Raw genomic sequence first — 19343 nt, 5'->3', positions numbered from 1 at the left:
TATACTAAAAGATGTGGATATTTTGATCTGTGACCTGATGTTTAGTTGTTGTTATTTTAGTCATAAGTGGGAGTGCAAGACTGAAAGCCTATTATTTGGATTATGTTGACAAATGATGTTGAATTAAAACATAAAATTATGTAGCAATGAAAACAGATAGCACAAATATTTACTTCAGAGTACACACATTCGTTTTCAGTACATGTAGTAGCCTAGAAACCTTTTGCTAGATTACAAGATGGTACGGATGTGTCGTATTTCGCGTGTCAACACAACATCACTGTTTTTACCTCATTTCATCAGTGCTGCGGTACAGGTGTGTGCACAACACGTAGCTAATGTATTACCAGATGTAATTCTTGATCACCGCCATAAATAATTAATGGAGATTATAGCGTACACACAAGTGGAACTTGGAATCTTAACATTTGTGATATGGCAGTCATTTTGTCATCTGATGTTTGCTTAATCAGTATTGGTTGTCAGGAATATGTATTCGTTTGTCACGTACCCCATGAAACCAGGGACATCTTACGCCAGGTTGGTTTCAGGGGAGATAATAAGAGAGGTATCATTTTTAATACTACTTTCTTTAAGTGTGTTTCTTTATATTAGTTTTAAAATGTTTAAATATGCATGTGCTGTGATTACGTTTTAAAAATATTTGCTTCTTTAACTTGACCAACATTTTCTTTTTTATTAGGAGGATAGTTGATATGCTTTAAAACAAAATAAAATTACTATGTGTAAAGCAAATTAAGATAAAGATTAAGAAATAGTCATAATTGTTGAGTTTGAAAGGTGTTTCTTTTTAAGTCACGTTACACTGAGCATGGCTTGCTTTTTGGATTTTGTTTAGAGGAATTGTGATTTGTTGGTACATTCCATATCTTAAAGAATAGATTCAATTAATTTTAAAGTAGTTTTATGTGGGAATATATTCAAGTGTTTAGTCTAACTTATAAAATACAAAATTTAATTTAATTTTTTTATTTTAAGTAATATGCTTCAAAATGCAGCCCTCTATGTTAACTTTTCTATCTAGGAGCTAGATGGCACCTACTTCTATTTTATATATATATATATATATATATATATATATATATATATATATATATATATAGATAATATGAAATGTTTTAGTCACCAAATGAAAAAAACCGGTCGCGTATGCAACCAAATAGTCTCAATGTAGAGGGCAGAAAATGGCTACATTTGGTAGCAACTATGTGTCACTAATGTATAAACTATTAAGTTATGTTAAGCCATCTTTTGCTTTTTGTATTATTAGAAAAGTAAAGTTGAATTTGACAAATATCTTTGATTATGATATTATAGTCACCAAAAGGCTCATTTAAAATATGTTTCACAAGTTTGTATTTTCGTGCATTTGTTTGGATATGGGGCAGGACATAGCCAAGTGGTAAAGCACTCGCATGATGCACGGTCCAGCCAATGCACCATAACTGGTATATCAAAGGCCATGGTATGTGCTATCCTGTCTGGGATGGTGCATATAAAAGATCCCTTGCTACTAACGGAAAATTATAGTGGGTTTCCTTTCAAAGACTGTGTCAAAATTACCAAATGTTTGACATCCAGTAGCTGACGATTAATAATTCAGTGTGCTCTAGTGGTGTCGTTTAAAAAAAATGCTTTGGATATAACGACTGACAATGTGGATAATGTTTCCTCGACAACAGTACATGCTTTTTCATTGTCATGTTAGTGGTCAGGTGACTGTTATTATTATTGTTTTGTTTCTTGTAATTAATCATATTCCATTACTTTTATTATGAGCTGACTACGGACATCTGGCATCCATTAATTTAATCCCTCAGGAATATTCTTGTATTTGGTTCTCGGACATTGATCCTTGCCAACTGATGCTTGATCATGATTATCTAAATTGTGGTAGTTGATTAGTAAGTAGCATGTTTGCACATAATGTGGAGGGGCTGGTGGGGAGGGGAACTACCTGAATATCAAACACATTTACTCAACAGGCCCATAGCTTTACAGAAGCAATAAGTACACTTGATTATGATTATCTACCTTTTATTTATTGATTTTGAAGTTGTACCGTTAATGACACCATATGAATATATCACTGCAGTGTTTCTGTCAGAAAGAAATTTTTGGGTCTGATGCTATGGAACTGAATGCAACCACAGTTAACAGGGGGTATTGGAGCGGGCCTCCCCCAGAAAGAAAATGGGTTAAGTTTAGGGTTAGGGTTAAGAAAATCATACAGTAATGATAAGAGTAATTAATTTTGTCAAAAGGTTAACTTTAAAGAAAAAATCTGCAAAACAATTTTGGTATGGCGTCATACCCATGTTACCCTCTGGCAGAAAGTCTGGGTGACTAACCTCGGTGGTGTAGTGGTTAAGCCATCAGACTTAAGAATGGTTGGTACTGAGTTCACATCCCTGTAGAGGCTTCCACCCAGAGCGAGTTTATTGCTGGGTACCCACAGGACAGGGGAAACAGGGAAAATGGTATATCAAAGGCCATGGTATGTGCTATCCTGTCTGGGATAGTGCATATAAAAGACCCCTTGCTACTAATGGAAAAATGTCGTGGATTTCATCTCTAGGCTAAGACTAAGTCAGAAGTACCAAATGTTTGACATCCAACAGCATATGATTAATAAATCAGTGTGCTCTAGTGGTGTCGTTAAACAAAACACTTTGGTTCTGTGGGTGTTCAGTTTAATGGGGTTTCACTGCAATGTATGATCGTTCATTTCTTTCCGCTTTCTTTTGTGTTGATCCGACACCATATAACCGTAAATAAAATGTGTTGAGTGTGTCGTTAAATAAAACATTTCCTTCCTTACTTTTGTGTTGAGTACTCCATTTATAAATTAACATATTTGTCACAATGTAAGGAAACGCCTTAATGTAATTTTTGACCTGCTGACCAGGTTGACCTGTTTAACTCAGATCATGCATATTGTCGCTGTCAATTGATATCACAGATATTTGAAATCACTGGACCATGACATGTTAATGTGTGTAGGTGTGACTGAAGGAAACCAGTTTTTTTTGCTGAACTAGCCAAACCCACATGTACTGATGTGTAGCGCTTATTTAAAGTTAAAACAGAAATAACAGTAAATAATATTGCTGATGGAAAACTGATACTGAGGATGTTTGAAGTCACTGGAGCTTGACATGTTGATGTGTGTAGGTGTGACTGAAGGAAACCAGTTTTCAGCTGAACTAGCCAAACACATGTTTTGATGTGTACAGTTTAATTAAGTTAAAACAGAAACAACAGTAAATAATTTGACTGATGGGAAAACAGCTTAAAACTAATGAAAATGAGAAGCACAAAAATGTTGGTGTTTTTAGTGTAAAAGAGAATAAGTTTTGAATGGTGTTCCAGAGATAACTCAGTTAACCTCCCCTGTTTGATATTGACACTTCATACAGTATATCAGTAACTTACCCCAACTCTTATTTGATACTCAACTGAAAGACTGGTGGTGGATTTTGTTGCTTTTTCTACTATATAATAATGATGATAATGTTTGTTTGATAATGCCCAAGCACATCGTTTGATCAGTGGCTATATCTATTACATTTCTGCGAAATGGTCAACAAGAAAATGAAAGTAGGAAAACTTGTATTATTCAGGAAACATTAACTGTAATGTGAGAAAGCTTTACTTGTCTGTTGACTGGGATCGATCCTATATCTTCTTGAATACTGGACTGGGTACACTCTAGTCCAAAAATGCTTCCAATGGTTGATACAATAATATTAATACTAATAATAATAATATTAATACTAGTATATGATATTGAACTTGATAATAATTAGGATAAATTGCTATTTATGCATGTCCATTATTTTTAATAAATAAATTTTTCTTTTAAGTTCTTTTTTGCCCTTTTATTTAAGAATTTTTTTTTTGTATATTTAAAAAAATGTCTTTGTTTTATTGATTTATTTTATTTATTTATTTATTTATTTATTTGTAGCATGCATCGTGTTCTGCGCGTATCGAGGATCTGGAGATGCAGTTGTCTCGTGAGCGAGAGGAGTCGCTGATCCGTATCCGCGCTAAAGACTCCGAGATTGCTGAGCTGCGCGCCACACTGGACGAGGAGCGGATGGAGTATGCCGACCTCATGGACACGAAGATCAAACTGGACCGGGAGATCGACGCCTACAGGAAACTGTTGGAGGGAGAGGAGGCTAGGCAAGTGTTAATACTACTTCTGCCCATCTCCAATTTCGGGGTGGGACGTAGCCCAGTGGTAAAAGCGCACAGTCTGGGATCGATCCTCGTCGGTGGGCCCATTTCATATAAAAGATCCCTTGCTGCTACTAAAAAAAAATGTAGTGGGTTTCCTCTCTGAGACAATGTCAAAATTACCAAAGGTTTGAAAATTAATAAATCAATATGCTCTAGTGGTATTGTTAAACAAAATAAACTATCTCCAATTTTATTCCACCTCCAACCTCTCCCACCCCCACCCCCATCCTCTAGGATTGATCCATGTTCTTTGTGAATTTCATCTGCTTCTTCCTTTTTATGCCACCAGTCACGTCTTGTAGCTGTTTCCTCTCTAGCACAGTTGGTAAACGGCTTACTGGAGGTGCTTGGGTTATAGGATTGAACCACTTCACTGGATCTATTCTCTAATTGCGGTTTTCCCCATTTCAACCAGTGCATACCAAAGGCCGTTGTATGTGCCATCCTGTCCATGGGAAAGTTTCCTCCAAGACTGTGTGTCAAAAATGACAAAATGTTGGACATCCAATATACCAGTGATTAATAAATCATAGTGCTCTAGTGGTGCTGTTAAACAAAACAAACTTTATCCTTGAAGGGGTGGGACGGGACGTAGCCCAGGGATAAAGCACTCGCTTGAGGTGCTGTCGGTTTGGGATCAATCCCCGTTAGTTAGCCCATTGGGCTATTTCTCATTACAGCCAGTGCACCACAGCTGGTATATCAAAGGCTGTGGTATGTGCTATCCTGTTTGTGCAGGATTTTTGTCGGGGTAATACAAGTATGGCGCCATACCCAAATGTTTTGGCAGATTTTATTTCTTTAAGTTGACCTTTTCACAAAATTAATGACTGTTATGATTACTGCATGATTTTCTCAACCCTAACTCTAAACCTAACCCATTATTTTTTTTCTGGGGGAGGCCTTCCATACCCTCAACACACATTATAAATATTCAATTCCATAGCACCATATCCAAAATTTTCTTTCTGGCAGAAACACTGTTGTGGGATGATGCCTATAAAAGATCCCTTGCTACTAATGCAAAAATTCTTTCCTGTCATGGACGGAGGGGTCGGCTCTTGTGCCCACAACAGGCGTGCGCTGCAACAGCTTGTTCTGAATGTGCACGTGTTAAACACGACAAACTTTAACTTTAACTTGAATCACATTTTGTTTTTCAGGTTGAACATTTCCCTAGAGACGTCGCAGTCGTCATCGTTCAAACAGACTCCGAGTAAATCCGGCCGCAGTGCCAAGCGGAAGCGAGCCGAGACGGTGGAGGAATATTCACAGGAAAGTTCTAGCAGTGGCTACACGTCGAGTGGGACAGCGAAGGGCGGGATAGAGATTTATGAGGTCGATCCCGATGGACAGTATATCAAGCTGTACAACACAACTAAAAAGGTATTACTTTTGGTGTGTTTTTGTAGTCCCCTACCGGTGCAACTAGAGGGGACTTTAGGTTTCATCTCTTTCAAATGTTCGGTCTTATCAAGACTTCAGTGTTTGACCAGTGTTTGACAAATGTTTGAGAAAGTCTCTAGCCCTTATAGGGTGTATACTACCAAATCAAATCCCATAGACGACAATAGTAACATATGTGGCTAAAACTCCTACCTGCAACGTATCAACCGACATAAACGCCACGGATATAAATACTACCACCCCTTACACTTAAAATGAATCAGAAAAAAATGGGGTTCAAGCTGCTCGTTTCTGAGATAACGGGTAGCGTCTATGACTACCCTAGTTTCGCACAAAATTCGAGTACTTTTTTTTACAGGTACCCCATACATGTTTCAAGCACAAGGCTACTTGACACATTGGTACTAGATGAAATAAAATTGCAATTTTTTTTTTACCCAGATGAAACTATTATTTTTTACAACCAACACACTCACATTTATAACCAATCACAGGACTTGTGGTGTTCACTTCTCTATCAAAAGTTCGGTGCACCTCGCACTTTGACCCAGCCGGAAGTTATTTGGTTTAGTACTACCTATAGAAGCTATATATATAAATTACAGATGGATATTTTCTGCTATCCCAGACCAGAATTCCACTAACCGGGACTGAGGTCTAGTGGATTTGTCAAACCCTGCTGTTACAGATTAAATTTATCGTTCATGGCAATTTACCGGCCTCGGTGGCGTCGTGGCAGGCCATCGGTCTACAGGCTGGTAGGTACTGGGTTCGGATCCCAGTCGAGGCATGGGATTTTTAATCCAGATACCGACTCCAAACCCTGAGTGAGTGCTCTGCAAGGCTCAATGGGTAGGTGTAAACTACTTGCACCGACCAGTGATCCATAACTGGTTCAACAAAGGCCATGGTTTGTGCTATCCTGCCTGTGGGAAGTGCAAATAAAAGATCCCTTGCTGCCAATCAGAAGAGTAGCCCATGTAGTGGCGACAGCGGGTTTCCTCTCAAAATCTGTGTGGTCCTGAACCATATGTCTGACACCATATAACTGTAAATAAAATGTGTTGAGTGCGTCGTTAAATAAAACACTTCTTTCTTTCATGGCAATTTCCCCATTTTTCACAGAGTTATGGCCCTTGAATTTAAAAGGCATGAAAAAGTTTTGACTCTGTAGGGGACATGCAGTACTCTCAGAATGCTTGTTTAATAAAGATAATGGGCCAAATGTATAATTAGAATGCTTAGATACCTACGTTTAAGAAAATTCACCCAAAAGTGTATATGACTGGCTAACAATAGACTGTTAAGGAGTTTTGAAAGTTAATGGATCTATAGATAATTACAGGTTAATGACATGGGTTATTAAGTTGCTGCTTTAAACAGTCGCTATAATTGATTAATACAAACAGTGGTTTGCAGGATAAAAATTCTTTTTATGGTGTTTTGTCTTGCTTCAATCAAGTTAAACAGTGAGATGTGTGTGCTACTTTTCTGACGACGGTGGTGGTAGCGGTTTCAGCTTCTGTGTTTGTCTCAACATTGGTTTCTGTTTCTGGGTTCTGTTTCTCCAAAGTTGTAAGTGCTAGACAAAGGAGATTTATTTCAAAGCATGTTAAAATGTTTTCTAAAATTTACCAATTAAAGGTTTTTAATTGAAATCTTACTGGGGGTTTTCTTAATGTTAAGTTTTCTCATTTAGCTTCATTTCTCACAAATTTTTTCTTAAAAATACTGTTGATCTTGTTTTTAAATTTCCTTATCAGGTTTGATTCGTTTTGTAGGCTATCTTCTTTTTTTGGTTCACTTTTATTATTATTATTAATTTTATGGGGTTTTTTAAAATTAATTTTTATCTGCTGTGTTATTCATTAAAACATCTTATTGTAATATGTAGATAGAGGTTTTAATGCACCTAATCCATTAGTTACATGAAATGCAGAATGAATATATATATATAGCTGTAACTGTTGTTTTTCAGGAGATACATATAGGAGGTTGGCAGCTAAAACATGAGGCAGGTGACCAGGAAACCATCTTTAAATTTCATCGTACTGTCAAGTGTGAGCCTGGTGGATATGTCACAGTAAGTACAGCACATGTCTAATACAGCATATATCTAATACATAGATACAATTTTTATATGCCCGTCTATGATGGGTCGTATTATGGTATGGCGTTGTCTGTCTTGTCTGTTAAATGTTTCTTGTGTGGACCATATCTTGCATACACATGCATACAGGACCATCAAACCTCACATGTAGGAACAACGGGGGATGGTGGTGTGTCACATGCAATTACTAGGTCACTGTGATACAAATAAATCAAATAACTTGTGTGTATCAAACATAATTAGAATTGAATCCTACCCGTAACATATTCATTAATATCTATGGTTTTCCATCAAACTCCTGACGGGCGTATCATGTACGTCACCAGTACTCTCTTTTAAATATGTTAAATGGATTAAATATGTTTAATGGATATAATAACAGAACATTTGGCACTAGAACATAACTCGGCCGGTACATTAGTCTTGTTCAATAAAGACTTGTTACATATTTGTACACAGTATCCCAGTGTTTTGTTCACTGACATCATTGTACTCTGGTTTCCACTGAGACTTGGGGGCGTTTGATGCACAGTCGGTTTGGGATCAATCCCCATCAGTGGGCCCATTGGGCTATTTCTCGCTCCAGACTGCACCTCGACTGGTATATCAAAGGCCGTGGTATGTGCTATCCTGTCTATGGGATGGTGCATATAAAAGATCCCTTGCTTCTAATCGAAAAGAGTAGACCATGAAGTGGCGACAGCAGGTTTCCTCTCAATATCTGTGTGGTCCATAACCATATATCTGACACCATATAACCGTGAATAAAATGTGTTGAGAGCACCGTTAAATAAACCATTTCCTTGCCTCCTTGGTGTAATTAAACAAAACAAACTTACTTTTATTGGATATAACTACGGAAACTACAAATGAATGACCATAACCGTATATCTGACGTCATATAACGGTAAATAAAAATGTGTTGAGTGCATCGTTAAATAAAACATTCCTTTCTTTCTTCTGCCACTGAGACTTCTGAAATGGTGTTAATGTAGATCTGCAATTTCCTGGTGTCTAGAAAATAAACTGTATGAGGGTTGGTCAAAAAGTTTATTGAACTGGATAGCACAATTTGGTACACTGTCATATGTTTTAGTTTTCAGAAAGCATGTTCTTTCAAAAAACTGTCTTATCAATAGCATGGCTCTTTTTGATTATATATTTACACAATATTGCATGACGGTAACCTACCCAGCTGTTAGTTTACATTTAAAGGCAAATGTCAGATTTTTGATAGCATGGCAGGATTATATTGGACATGACAGACATGCTTTTGAAAACAGAACTAGCTCTGGGTGAGCAAAACAATTTGCCAAAATGTCTATTAAGACTTCAAAAATGGCAGAAATTGTCAGTTATATTGTAAAAAATATCAATTATTGCATGAAATTATTTCGTCAAACTGAACTAAAATTCACCAACTGCTTTCACAATTGGCGAATTTGGTGAGTGCCAGAGCTAGCCCTGTGAAAATTACAAATGAAACACCAAGTTACACCATTACGGTGGGGTGCCAACCTGGTTATGGATTTTGAGAAGTACAGTAGGCAGTCATACTTTATACTTTATTTTTATGAGTAAATCATTAGTAAATATTATTGAACCCATTGTGTTGTAGGTGTGGAGTTCGGACACAGAGACGACCCACAACCCACCCACCGACATCGTGATGAAGGGACAACGCTGGTTTATTGCCAACACCATGACCACTCATCTGATCAGCAAGGAAGAGGTCGGTATTAACTTTCAGCACATTGTTGTGCTTTAACAGAACTACTGTAGGGGAAAAAAAGATTTTAAGGGAGGTCCCAGAGTTTATCAAATGGGGAGGCACTGTAATGATTAGATTATGCCTAATGGCTTTCCTTGGTAGATTTTTCTCCATGCACAGTTTGGTTTAAATCAAATTAATTTTGTGGTTGGTAGGTATTAGTGAATATCAGGGCTCACAATGGAAAATATTTTGTTATAGACAATTTTCAGATGTCGCGTATTTCCTTGAAAATTAATTTTAAAATGGCTCATTTAAAGAAAATTTTGTAGCCACTTTGTATAAAAATTAACATTGGCTAATTTGACAATGGACATTGATTATAATCGAAAATTGATAATTGTTGCTCAAACATTTTTATTGTCAATTATAAAATTTACAGGGAAAACTGCATCGAAGTTGAGGGGTCAGGTTAAGTGTACATGAAAAGAAAAAAACAGAATTAGTCATATTTATTGTTTGTTTTTACCTCACTCGGTCTCATGTTCCGACACCATATAACTGTAAATAAAATGTGTTGAGTGCGTCATTAAAAAAACCATTCCCTTCCTTCCTTCAGTCTCATGCCACTGCTGTTGGGTTAGTCACGGACTACCAGTCTTTGTTGACCTTGTTTTTTGTTTATGCTCTAGGAAATGGCCAGTAAAGAAATGACCAAGTCTCTTTTGAAGAGCTCGTCGTCTTACCGGTCTAGTGCTACACCTCGCGGTCAGAAAATCGGAACCTACACTCTAGAGGAGGTGAGAATCACAGTCTTGAATTATTTTGTTGTTGTTGTAATGAATGTTTAATGACAGCTCAGAACGAAAAATACATTGCCTAATGTTTATTTTCGGGTTTAGTTTTTTTTTCTGTTAATTACACACACTTCTTTTTTTTTCTTTTTTTGTTGTTGAACAGTTCAACTTTTACTTGAAATTAGTGTGTTGTTACACTGTAACAGACTAATATTTTTCTTAAAGGGACAGACCCTAGTTTTAGCCCATGAAAATGCACACTAAGTTTAGTTAATCTACAAACCTGTAACACATTTGGATAAAGTTACAATTGAGTGAAACAAGAGTCTGTGACTTTGAAATGGTGAAATACCCTCTAAAAATATATTAAAACTCGAATCCATAATTGTTACTTCTCAGACGCACATGCGTTTTCAAAAATATGAGAAATGCATTTTGTCATATTAAAAACACCAGGATGACCAAAAACACTTCGAATGTGCGAAAATGGATAATCTAAACAATAAAATATAAGTAAAGTATGATTTCAGTTACAAAAATGGTTCTAATAGTAAAACAATATGCCTTAGTGTTTAAAAACTAGGGTATATGTCCCTTTAAAACAACAAAGCAAAGAATTTGGGTAAATGGGTTTTTTTAAAAACTAAATATATAGAGGTTATTACCAGAATATTATTTGGTATCATCAATATCATATATTAGGAATAAAAATTGTATTGTGCGAGCTGCTGGCGAGCATAATACATTATTTTTATTCCTAATATATGATATTGACAATACCGAAACACACAAGGGTAATAATCTGTTTATCATATCATCTCAAGCTTAACCTTTAGACTACTGGATTAGTTTATAACAATTGCTATTGAAATGTTTTTATTTGATGACTATGAATGAATACGTCAATTATAGAGTGTCACCCTAGTATGTTTGCTTAAATGTCACTAAACGTAGTGCTGTGACCTCGATTAATTTGCAAAGTTGTCAAATTCTTAAAGTATGTGATCTAAAATACATCACATACTTTGATTGCACTGAAAATGTAAAATAGTATATGATATATGTGTATATATATATATATATATATATATATATATATATATATATATATATATATATACAGGGCGCAATACTGCGAGTGAAACACTCGCCTATGCGAGTGAAATTCTGTTATGGCGATTTAAATTTGCAAAACACTAGCCTTTTGGCGAGTAGATTATTTTTTTAGAATGAAGCTGTCACTGGAACATTTATTTCACTAATCAGTCAGACGACACATATACTAATGATCGAAATTATAAAAATACACTTCCGCATTTTGCCCTGTTTGCGGATATCATACTCGGAGCTCTCCGGCCGACTTGACAATCGAGGTGTTCGGAAAGCCTCGGGACACATCAGGGTTTTCCGATTGTAAATGAGTTTTCACAAAGCATTGGACTAATTGCTTTTTTTAAACGTTCGAGAAAGTTGTTGGTAACGATAGCATATCGTGAACAAAAATAAATAAATAAATAAATAAATAAATAAAATACGTCCTAGTTTCGGTAACTGTAGCCGTCGGTATACTTGTCGGAATCGCGTAACCCAATTAAAAAACGGTTTACAAAGGAAAGTAAAACAAAATAGGGCCTAATTGATGATTTGTTTCTGGATTCTTGGAAACGGATGTTTTAGGAGTTATGTTGCCTGGCGAGTAACAATCTCTAGTTGGCTAGTATTTTTTTTCATTCACTAGCCAGTTGGCGAGTAAATATAAAGTGCTGCTTTGCGCCCTGATATATATATATATATATATATATATATATATATATATATATATACACATATATATACTCTTCAAAAAAAGAAACGCAAAAGGGTACAAATGGGTTATAACTCCGATTTTATGTTTCCTACCGGTTCATGCTTTGTGAATATAAGGTCATTGCATGTCCCAAACACATTCCCACGGTTACATTCGATAAAACGCAGCTACTGTACAATAAAGTTCCAAAATGTGAATATTCGCAAAAACGCAGCCACGTGCAAACCATTTCACCACTGCACGAGCATTGTCTGCACGTGCAACATGAACACCGACAGTATAAAAGTGCAGGGTGTTCGCTTGCCTGGCCTCTGTATCTGGCCGACAGTTGACAATCCAGGACATGCCACGTCGCCGACTAGATGCAGGCAAATCCAGAACGGCCGTTGCCAGGGCATTCCATGTGTCCCCAAGCACCATCTCCAGACTGTGGGACCGTTACCAGCAACATGGATCAACACGTGACCTCCCTAGATCCGGTCAACCACGGGTCACTACCCCCGGGCAGGACCGCTACATCCGGGTACGCCACCTTCGGGAACGATTGACTACTGCCACCTCCACAGCCGCAGCAATACCAGGTTTGCGCAGGATATCCGACCAGACCGTACGGAACCGCCTACGTGAGGTAGGAATTCGTGCCAGACGTCCAGTTCGAGGTGTCATCTTAACACCACAACACCGTCGACTCCGACTGCAGTGGTGCCAGATTCATCGACAATGGCCTCAACTGCGATGGAGACAGGTGTGGTTCAGTGACGAGTCCCGATTTCTGCTCCGACGTCATGATGGCAGATGTCGCGTGTATAGGCGTCGTGGTGAACGTTATGCGGCAAACTGCGTGCAGGAAGTGGACAGATTCGGCGGGGGTAGTGTCATGGTGTGGGCAGCCATCTCACACACTGGCAGAACTGACCTGGTCCACGTGCATGGCAACCTGAATGCACAGGGCTACATTGACCAGATCCTCCGGCCACACATCGTTCCAGTTATGGCCAACGCCAACGCAGTGTTCCAATATGACAACGCCAGGCCTCACACAGCACGTCTCACAACGGCTTTCCTACAGAACAACAACATTAATGTCCTTCCTTGGCCATCGACATCACCGGATTTGAACCCAATTGAGCATCTATGGGAAGAGTTGGACCGACGCCTCCGACAGCGACAACCACAGCCCCAGACCCTGCCCGAGCTGGCAGCAGCCTTGCAGGCCGAGTGGGCCACCATCCCCCGGGACGTCATCCGTACTCTGGTTGCTTCAATGGGCAGGCGGTGCCAGGCAGTTGTCAACACACACGGAGGCCACACCCGGTATTGACTCCAGATGACCTTGACCTTGGTGGTGTGTCCTATCACTTACTCACAATGGACTAGAGTGAATTGTGAACAATCGTGCAACATTTGGTAATTATCGGACTCACCATTCAATAATTAAATCAATTCTCCAAATGTTACGACAATGTGGTTTTGCGTTTCTTCTTTTGAAGAGTATATATATATATATATATATATATTTAATGTGTAATTTGGAAAATTTAACTGTAAATTAATTACTTTTCCAGAAAAAGCATATCTTGTTAGTTGCAGGATATGACTGCTTTTTCTGGTCGTCATAACTGTCTAGTCCAAACAGTGCTTGCAGGATAGGTGTTAAAACCAATAGGGCTGTACTCACTACAGAGCTCAAACTTAAGAATTTGTCTCCCACGGCAATTTAATCGTAAATGAAATGTGTTGAGTGCGTCGTTAAAGTTACATTCTCTGGTTACCATATTATAACATCATGTACAAATGTGAAATACAAGCTGAAATGCACTTTTAAAAAAGTTGTGTGTGTTCACTATGAACGGATATCGTCAAACGTATACGCTTGATTCGCCGCCTATGCCGCCATAGCTCGGCAAAGCACAAACGACAGCCTGTTGTCAGTTTCAGTTAACACGTGCGTTTGCCGATTTCAAATTGTAGGGTTCGTCTCAAAAAATTAAAAGAGAAATCTTGCGCTGTACGAAGAACGTTCGGTTGAGGATACGGTACTAGAGTCTTTAGTTAAGACCGGTTTGATCTTGACAACGTATTATCGACAGTCGTGCCTTCCTATTTCAGAATTGATATTTTATAAAGTGTTAGTAGAACTTTCATAGTTTAGTTTGTATACTAGTAACACATTAATCATGTATATATTTTAAAAATAAAATATACTAAAGTAGACAATGAACGTTTTCACTTCTTAATTTTACGTGTTAAAATCGACAAATTCAAATAAATATTATTTCGTTTGGAAAGGGTAAAGTTGGGGGGGGGGGGGGGGATTGTTTAACGACATCAAAGATAAAGCATATTGATTTAAAAATCATCCGACCCCATACAACCGTAAATAAAATGTGATGAGTGCATCGTTAAATAAAACATCCTATCCTTCCTTCCATCTGGTAATTATGACATATAATCTTAGAGAGGAATCGGATGCATGTGCAGGGGGAGGGTATTGGAGGTCGAAACCCTTGTCCAAGCTTAAAAAAAATTGAAATGTATTTTTTGGGGGAGCATGGTCCCATATAAACTTCGCTTAACACAGTCTATAACCCCAGCCCCGCTGAAATCCCCGCACACACGCCTTGGAAACCTGCTACATTTTTTTTTTTAGCAAGGGATTGTTTATATGTACCATCCCACAGACAGGATATCACATACCATGGTCTTTTTGTATACCTGCCGATGGGGATCGATCCTAGACTGACCGCGCATTTCTAAAAAACACCTTTTTAGGTCTAAGTAATGAATAAAAATAACATATAGTCTTGAAAAATGTTATGTAAATCGAACACAGTACCCTCTTCCTCTACCCTAGAGCGTTACGTAATTAGTAACACCCCCTTACATGTAACGCGTATGCCAACAGCTGGCCACTGTCAAAATATCAAGGCAAATCCCCCACTCACCGACCCCTGTAAAGAACTTGAACCATACCTCCAATGGATATAAATATCTTTTGGAGATATGAGACGACCCCTCAATCAAGACAGTTAAATTTGTTCAAAAATTGCGAAATCTCACATGATCTTTTGTTAGGGAATTCTATACTTGTGATAAGCCAATGAAAACCGAGATCGGTACGAGCCCGTCAAAAGTGTTCCACTTTCAAAATCATGGCTTTGTTTTTGACCTGGATAAGCCAGTGTAGTGAAACCAATGCGGAGTGCAGCGTCATATATGCACCAAACGTAATTCGATTTTCTGTTCTATATGCTTAAATAATAAAAATATTCCAGGGAATGTAGTTTTAAATAAAACATTTCCTTCCTTCCCACAGCAATTTTTAAAAGAATTGCTATGGGTGGAACGGCCCAGTGATGGCAATTTTGAGCCTACTTATGACAATTTTTTTAAAGAGACATTTGCAGCAAATAAACATGACTGAAAGGTTATTTTTGTGTATGTAGACATATTTCAAATGTGCAAATGTTAAATATTTGCAAATAATGTACACCTGGGCCTGTGCTTATAAAACTTTTATAGAGTCCAGACTCAATCTCTAATGACGTCACATGCATGCAGTTTGTATGGCGTTGCCATGATGTTACTGTCTCGGACTCTATTAGAGTCTCTAGTCTTAAGACTCTAAACGTTTTATAAGCACCAGGCCAGGTGTATACATTTTGCCATTGGTGAGGAGCTTTACCTACAGCAATTTTATATCACAACAACAACAATTGCCGTCAGTGCCGTCGTTAAGTTCGAACCCTGTCACTATATTTCTGTGTGTTACTCTTGCAGGGCGACAAAGAGAAGTGCATAATAATGTAACCAGGACCATCTACCTCACTGTATCACAGGAGCATCTCGGAAGCAAAGAACACACCATGCAGCGGAGTTTACACTCCACCTCCTTCTTTCACTCTCTGATCTACTTTCATCATGTGATACGTACTTGAAACATTTCCTCATATGTTTGGCTGGTTTTCGCCCACTGAACATTTGGACCAAGATTGCCTAAGAATGGTGCTGTGTTTATAAATTGGTTGTGCTTTCATAACTGAGGTTTTAATCAACTGGGCAGTGTGCTTAATCAAATAGGTACTTCTGATAAAGCCTTGTTTCTCTACTTTTGCTAAGTTATGTAATGGGCCTCTAGTTTACTAATTTAGATTTTATCTAGTAATTGAATATTCCTTGTTCTTTAAAAGCCGTGCAAAATGGTTGTTAATTGGGGTTAATCACAAAAATTTACTTCATTTTAGCAAGTTTTAATTCCTTTTATTTTAAAATTTTTGTTCACTTCTTTTTTCGCAAATACAAATAATTTAAGTTAAGATAGATTTCACTTTTTAATGATTCTACCTAAAATGCTAATCTTGGAATGGAAAAACAATAACTAATGAAATTTATACGTTTTTAAAACTGCAGGTACTCTATAAAGTACTTGCATCCCAACATTTGTTGTAAAAAAAAGTGGATGGGATTTTATTCATTTTTTGAATAAAAAAAACTAGAAGTAGTACTTAAGGACGAAAAAAAAGAAAATAATTAATGTTTAGATATAAACAAAAATGGGCAACCTTGGATCAGAGAGATTTACATTTATATGATTTGTTTTACATGTCCTTGATTGACCTCTATGATATTGCAGGGTCAACAATATTCTATAATTGGTTGTTTTTTTATAGGTTTTTTTTTTACCATGAATAAAACCCGTCTTATCTATTTAATATAATTTTTATGCTTATATGACATGTATGAAGTAGGATATTATGTTTTGGTGGCTGTCAACAAGATCCACTGTCCAATTTGGAGACTGACTATGATCACGAAAGTAGTAGAAAGAAGCAGGACCAGGGTGGGTTGGGTTTGACCAATATTTGGCCATTTATTTCAAACTGATGCTCAGAATACACCTTTCGTGATTACTCACTTTAGAAGAGAGGAGTAAACTAAGTAAGTTAAATTTCGAGGTGTAAAACAATCATGGCTCAGCTTGAACCGTAACAGTATCGTATAGGCTTGGGAAGTGTTGTGAACATATCACTCTTTAACACATACATCATCTGCCGAGTTTTGATGCTTGAGAAGTATATTAATTTATTCTATGTTTGATTTTGTATTAACACAATGTCTTATGATCAGATGACTTGCCATTATTAAGAATATTAGCATGATGTGACATGCACCTGACTTAACCTGCCATGACAAACCTGTCGACTTGTCATATGCCATTCATTCATCTGGCTTAATCTGTCGAATGACATACACCCTGTGATCTGTTACAGCATAATTCAGATATGATCTGTCATATAACAGTACACATGACTTGACTTACCAAATGACATACACATGACTTGTCAAATGACATACACATGACTTGTCATATGATCTACACATAACTGGTATGATATACATGAGTTGACCTGTCATATAAGTATCACTTACCATATGACATGAATGACGATCTGTCATATAACATACACATGACTTGTCTTGTATGATATGCACTGGATGACCGTACACAAGACTTGTAATGTGACATACACAAGACTTGTCATATGACATACACAAGACTTGTCATTTGACACGAATGACTTGACCTGTCATATGACAAACATGATTTGACCCGTCATATGATGCACAAGTTGACCTGTCCTATGACATACACATGATTTGACCTGTCGAATGATATACACATGATTGGATCTATCATGTTTTCATAGTCTCATATTTTAAAAAGAAATTAGTAGTTAGTTAATGATGTTAGCATTAAATGAGCTAATGTTAACATAAAAAGAACTGATGTTAACATCAAATGTGTTGATATTAGCATTAAAATGTAATGTCAGCAATAAAAAGAGTTAACGATCTTGATCCTCGAGCCACATCACTGCCAGCTTGAGGTATTTGTTTTAATTCCAGCGTTATGATGGGTGGTAAGATATCAGAAACTAGTATCAGGACACACTATCTCACACAAACGAGCGGTATGTTTGTGTGTGGGTTGTGCAAATTTAATTTCACGGAAATCACCATTGGATTATGTGGTGAGCCATTACAAAGAAACTGTTCATTAAGGATTTACAATAAAGTATCAGCTGGAAACAGTGTCATTAAAATGCGAGTTCAGTGTACGTTTGAGATAACGGATGTGTTAAGCAAACATCATTCATTCGCCTGATCAGTTACTATAGTCCTTCCCACAAGGAATGCCTTTTTTCAAACTGTGGATTTTACTACAAATTATTCATTTCTGAGCCAATTGATTTCTAAATTGCACACACAAAAATAGTAGGGAGGGGATTTATTTCCAAAACACTTACTTTTCTTATATTAAATCAAACTGAAATTATACTGATAGAAAGAAATAAGGGAACACATCAAACTGTAGACCATATTTAATTTACTACTAGCGTAGTATTGTCTATATTTCATACCAAGTTGTAATGTGGGATTGAATGTCTGTAGTGTTGACTGTGCTGCCTATATGTTCCCAATCAACTTCTGACAATATCAATTGATTTTTGATGCAGTCATTGATTGTTGTTGCTATCTGTGTGATCCTTTATTTCTTTCCATCAGTATATTTACAAAAAACATTTTGGTAGGAGGATTGGACAGACTATAGGTAAACATCACGTGAAATTTTTTCTGTAAATTAAGGTTTTGAAATAGTGTCTCCTGAAGGATTGTGTGAACCCGATTGGTGGAGGTCAGGTAGTGTTTATAACCTCACACAAGTTACATAGTTACATTTCATAGTGATTTTTCATAGTCATTTTGTATCACTTTGATATCTTTCTCCGATACGCAGCTAGATCGTTTCATCATCAATTTGTATAATTCAATATTTCATAGACATTTTGTCCATCTTTGATATTATTTTAGTTAGAATTTTAAGGTTTTATGTACTACAATGTATCTGAATAGTTTAAACAGATTAATTACGATGGTAGTAACATTTGTTTAAGAAGATGTTTAATTCTAGATTTGTTTCCGATGGCAGTTTTTAGACAAACTTTGGTTTTAGTAATTGTTGTGAAGAAGATAATTTTCAGAAATTTGCTGTCTGAAGCATTAGTTAATACAGGGTACACAATTTCACAGGAGTAATGGATCTGTCTGTCTGTTACGCAGATTATAAAACAAGAGAATGACAAATTAACTACAAAGTGCCAAGTTGGATTCTACATCTTCACTTATTAATGAAATGCTGGGCTCACATTTAACATTGACCATGTTTCAATGCCCTGAAAA

At 37.0% G+C, this 19343-nt stretch overlaps 1 protein-coding gene across 1 annotated transcript in view; it reads left to right on the top strand.

Annotated features, from left to right (window-relative positions):
* The window catches only part of LOC121384949 (lamin Dm0-like), a 53215-nt gene extending 34817 nt beyond the window's left edge, over positions 1-18398 (top strand). The window contains exons 6-11 of the mRNA XM_041515444.1: positions 3992-4212; positions 5433-5655; positions 7655-7759; positions 9405-9518; positions 10190-10297; positions 15882-18398. Of these exons, the coding sequence (XP_041371378.1) occupies positions 3992-4212; positions 5433-5655; positions 7655-7759; positions 9405-9518; positions 10190-10297; positions 15882-15911 (801 nt within the window). The 3' untranslated portion in view covers positions 15912-18398. The remainder of the gene's footprint in view (positions 1-3991; positions 4213-5432; positions 5656-7654; positions 7760-9404; positions 9519-10189; positions 10298-15881) is intronic.
* Positions 18399-19343: the final 945 nt, after the last annotated feature.

The sequence above is a fragment of the Gigantopelta aegis genome, chromosome 2, assembly GCF_016097555.1.
Source record: "Gigantopelta aegis isolate Gae_Host chromosome 2, Gae_host_genome, whole genome shotgun sequence".
Lineage (NCBI taxonomy): Eukaryota > Metazoa > Mollusca > Gastropoda > Neomphalida > Peltospiridae > Gigantopelta > Gigantopelta aegis.
The sequence above is the reverse complement of the archived record's forward strand: the minus strand, read 5'-3'. Positions and strand labels throughout refer to the sequence as shown.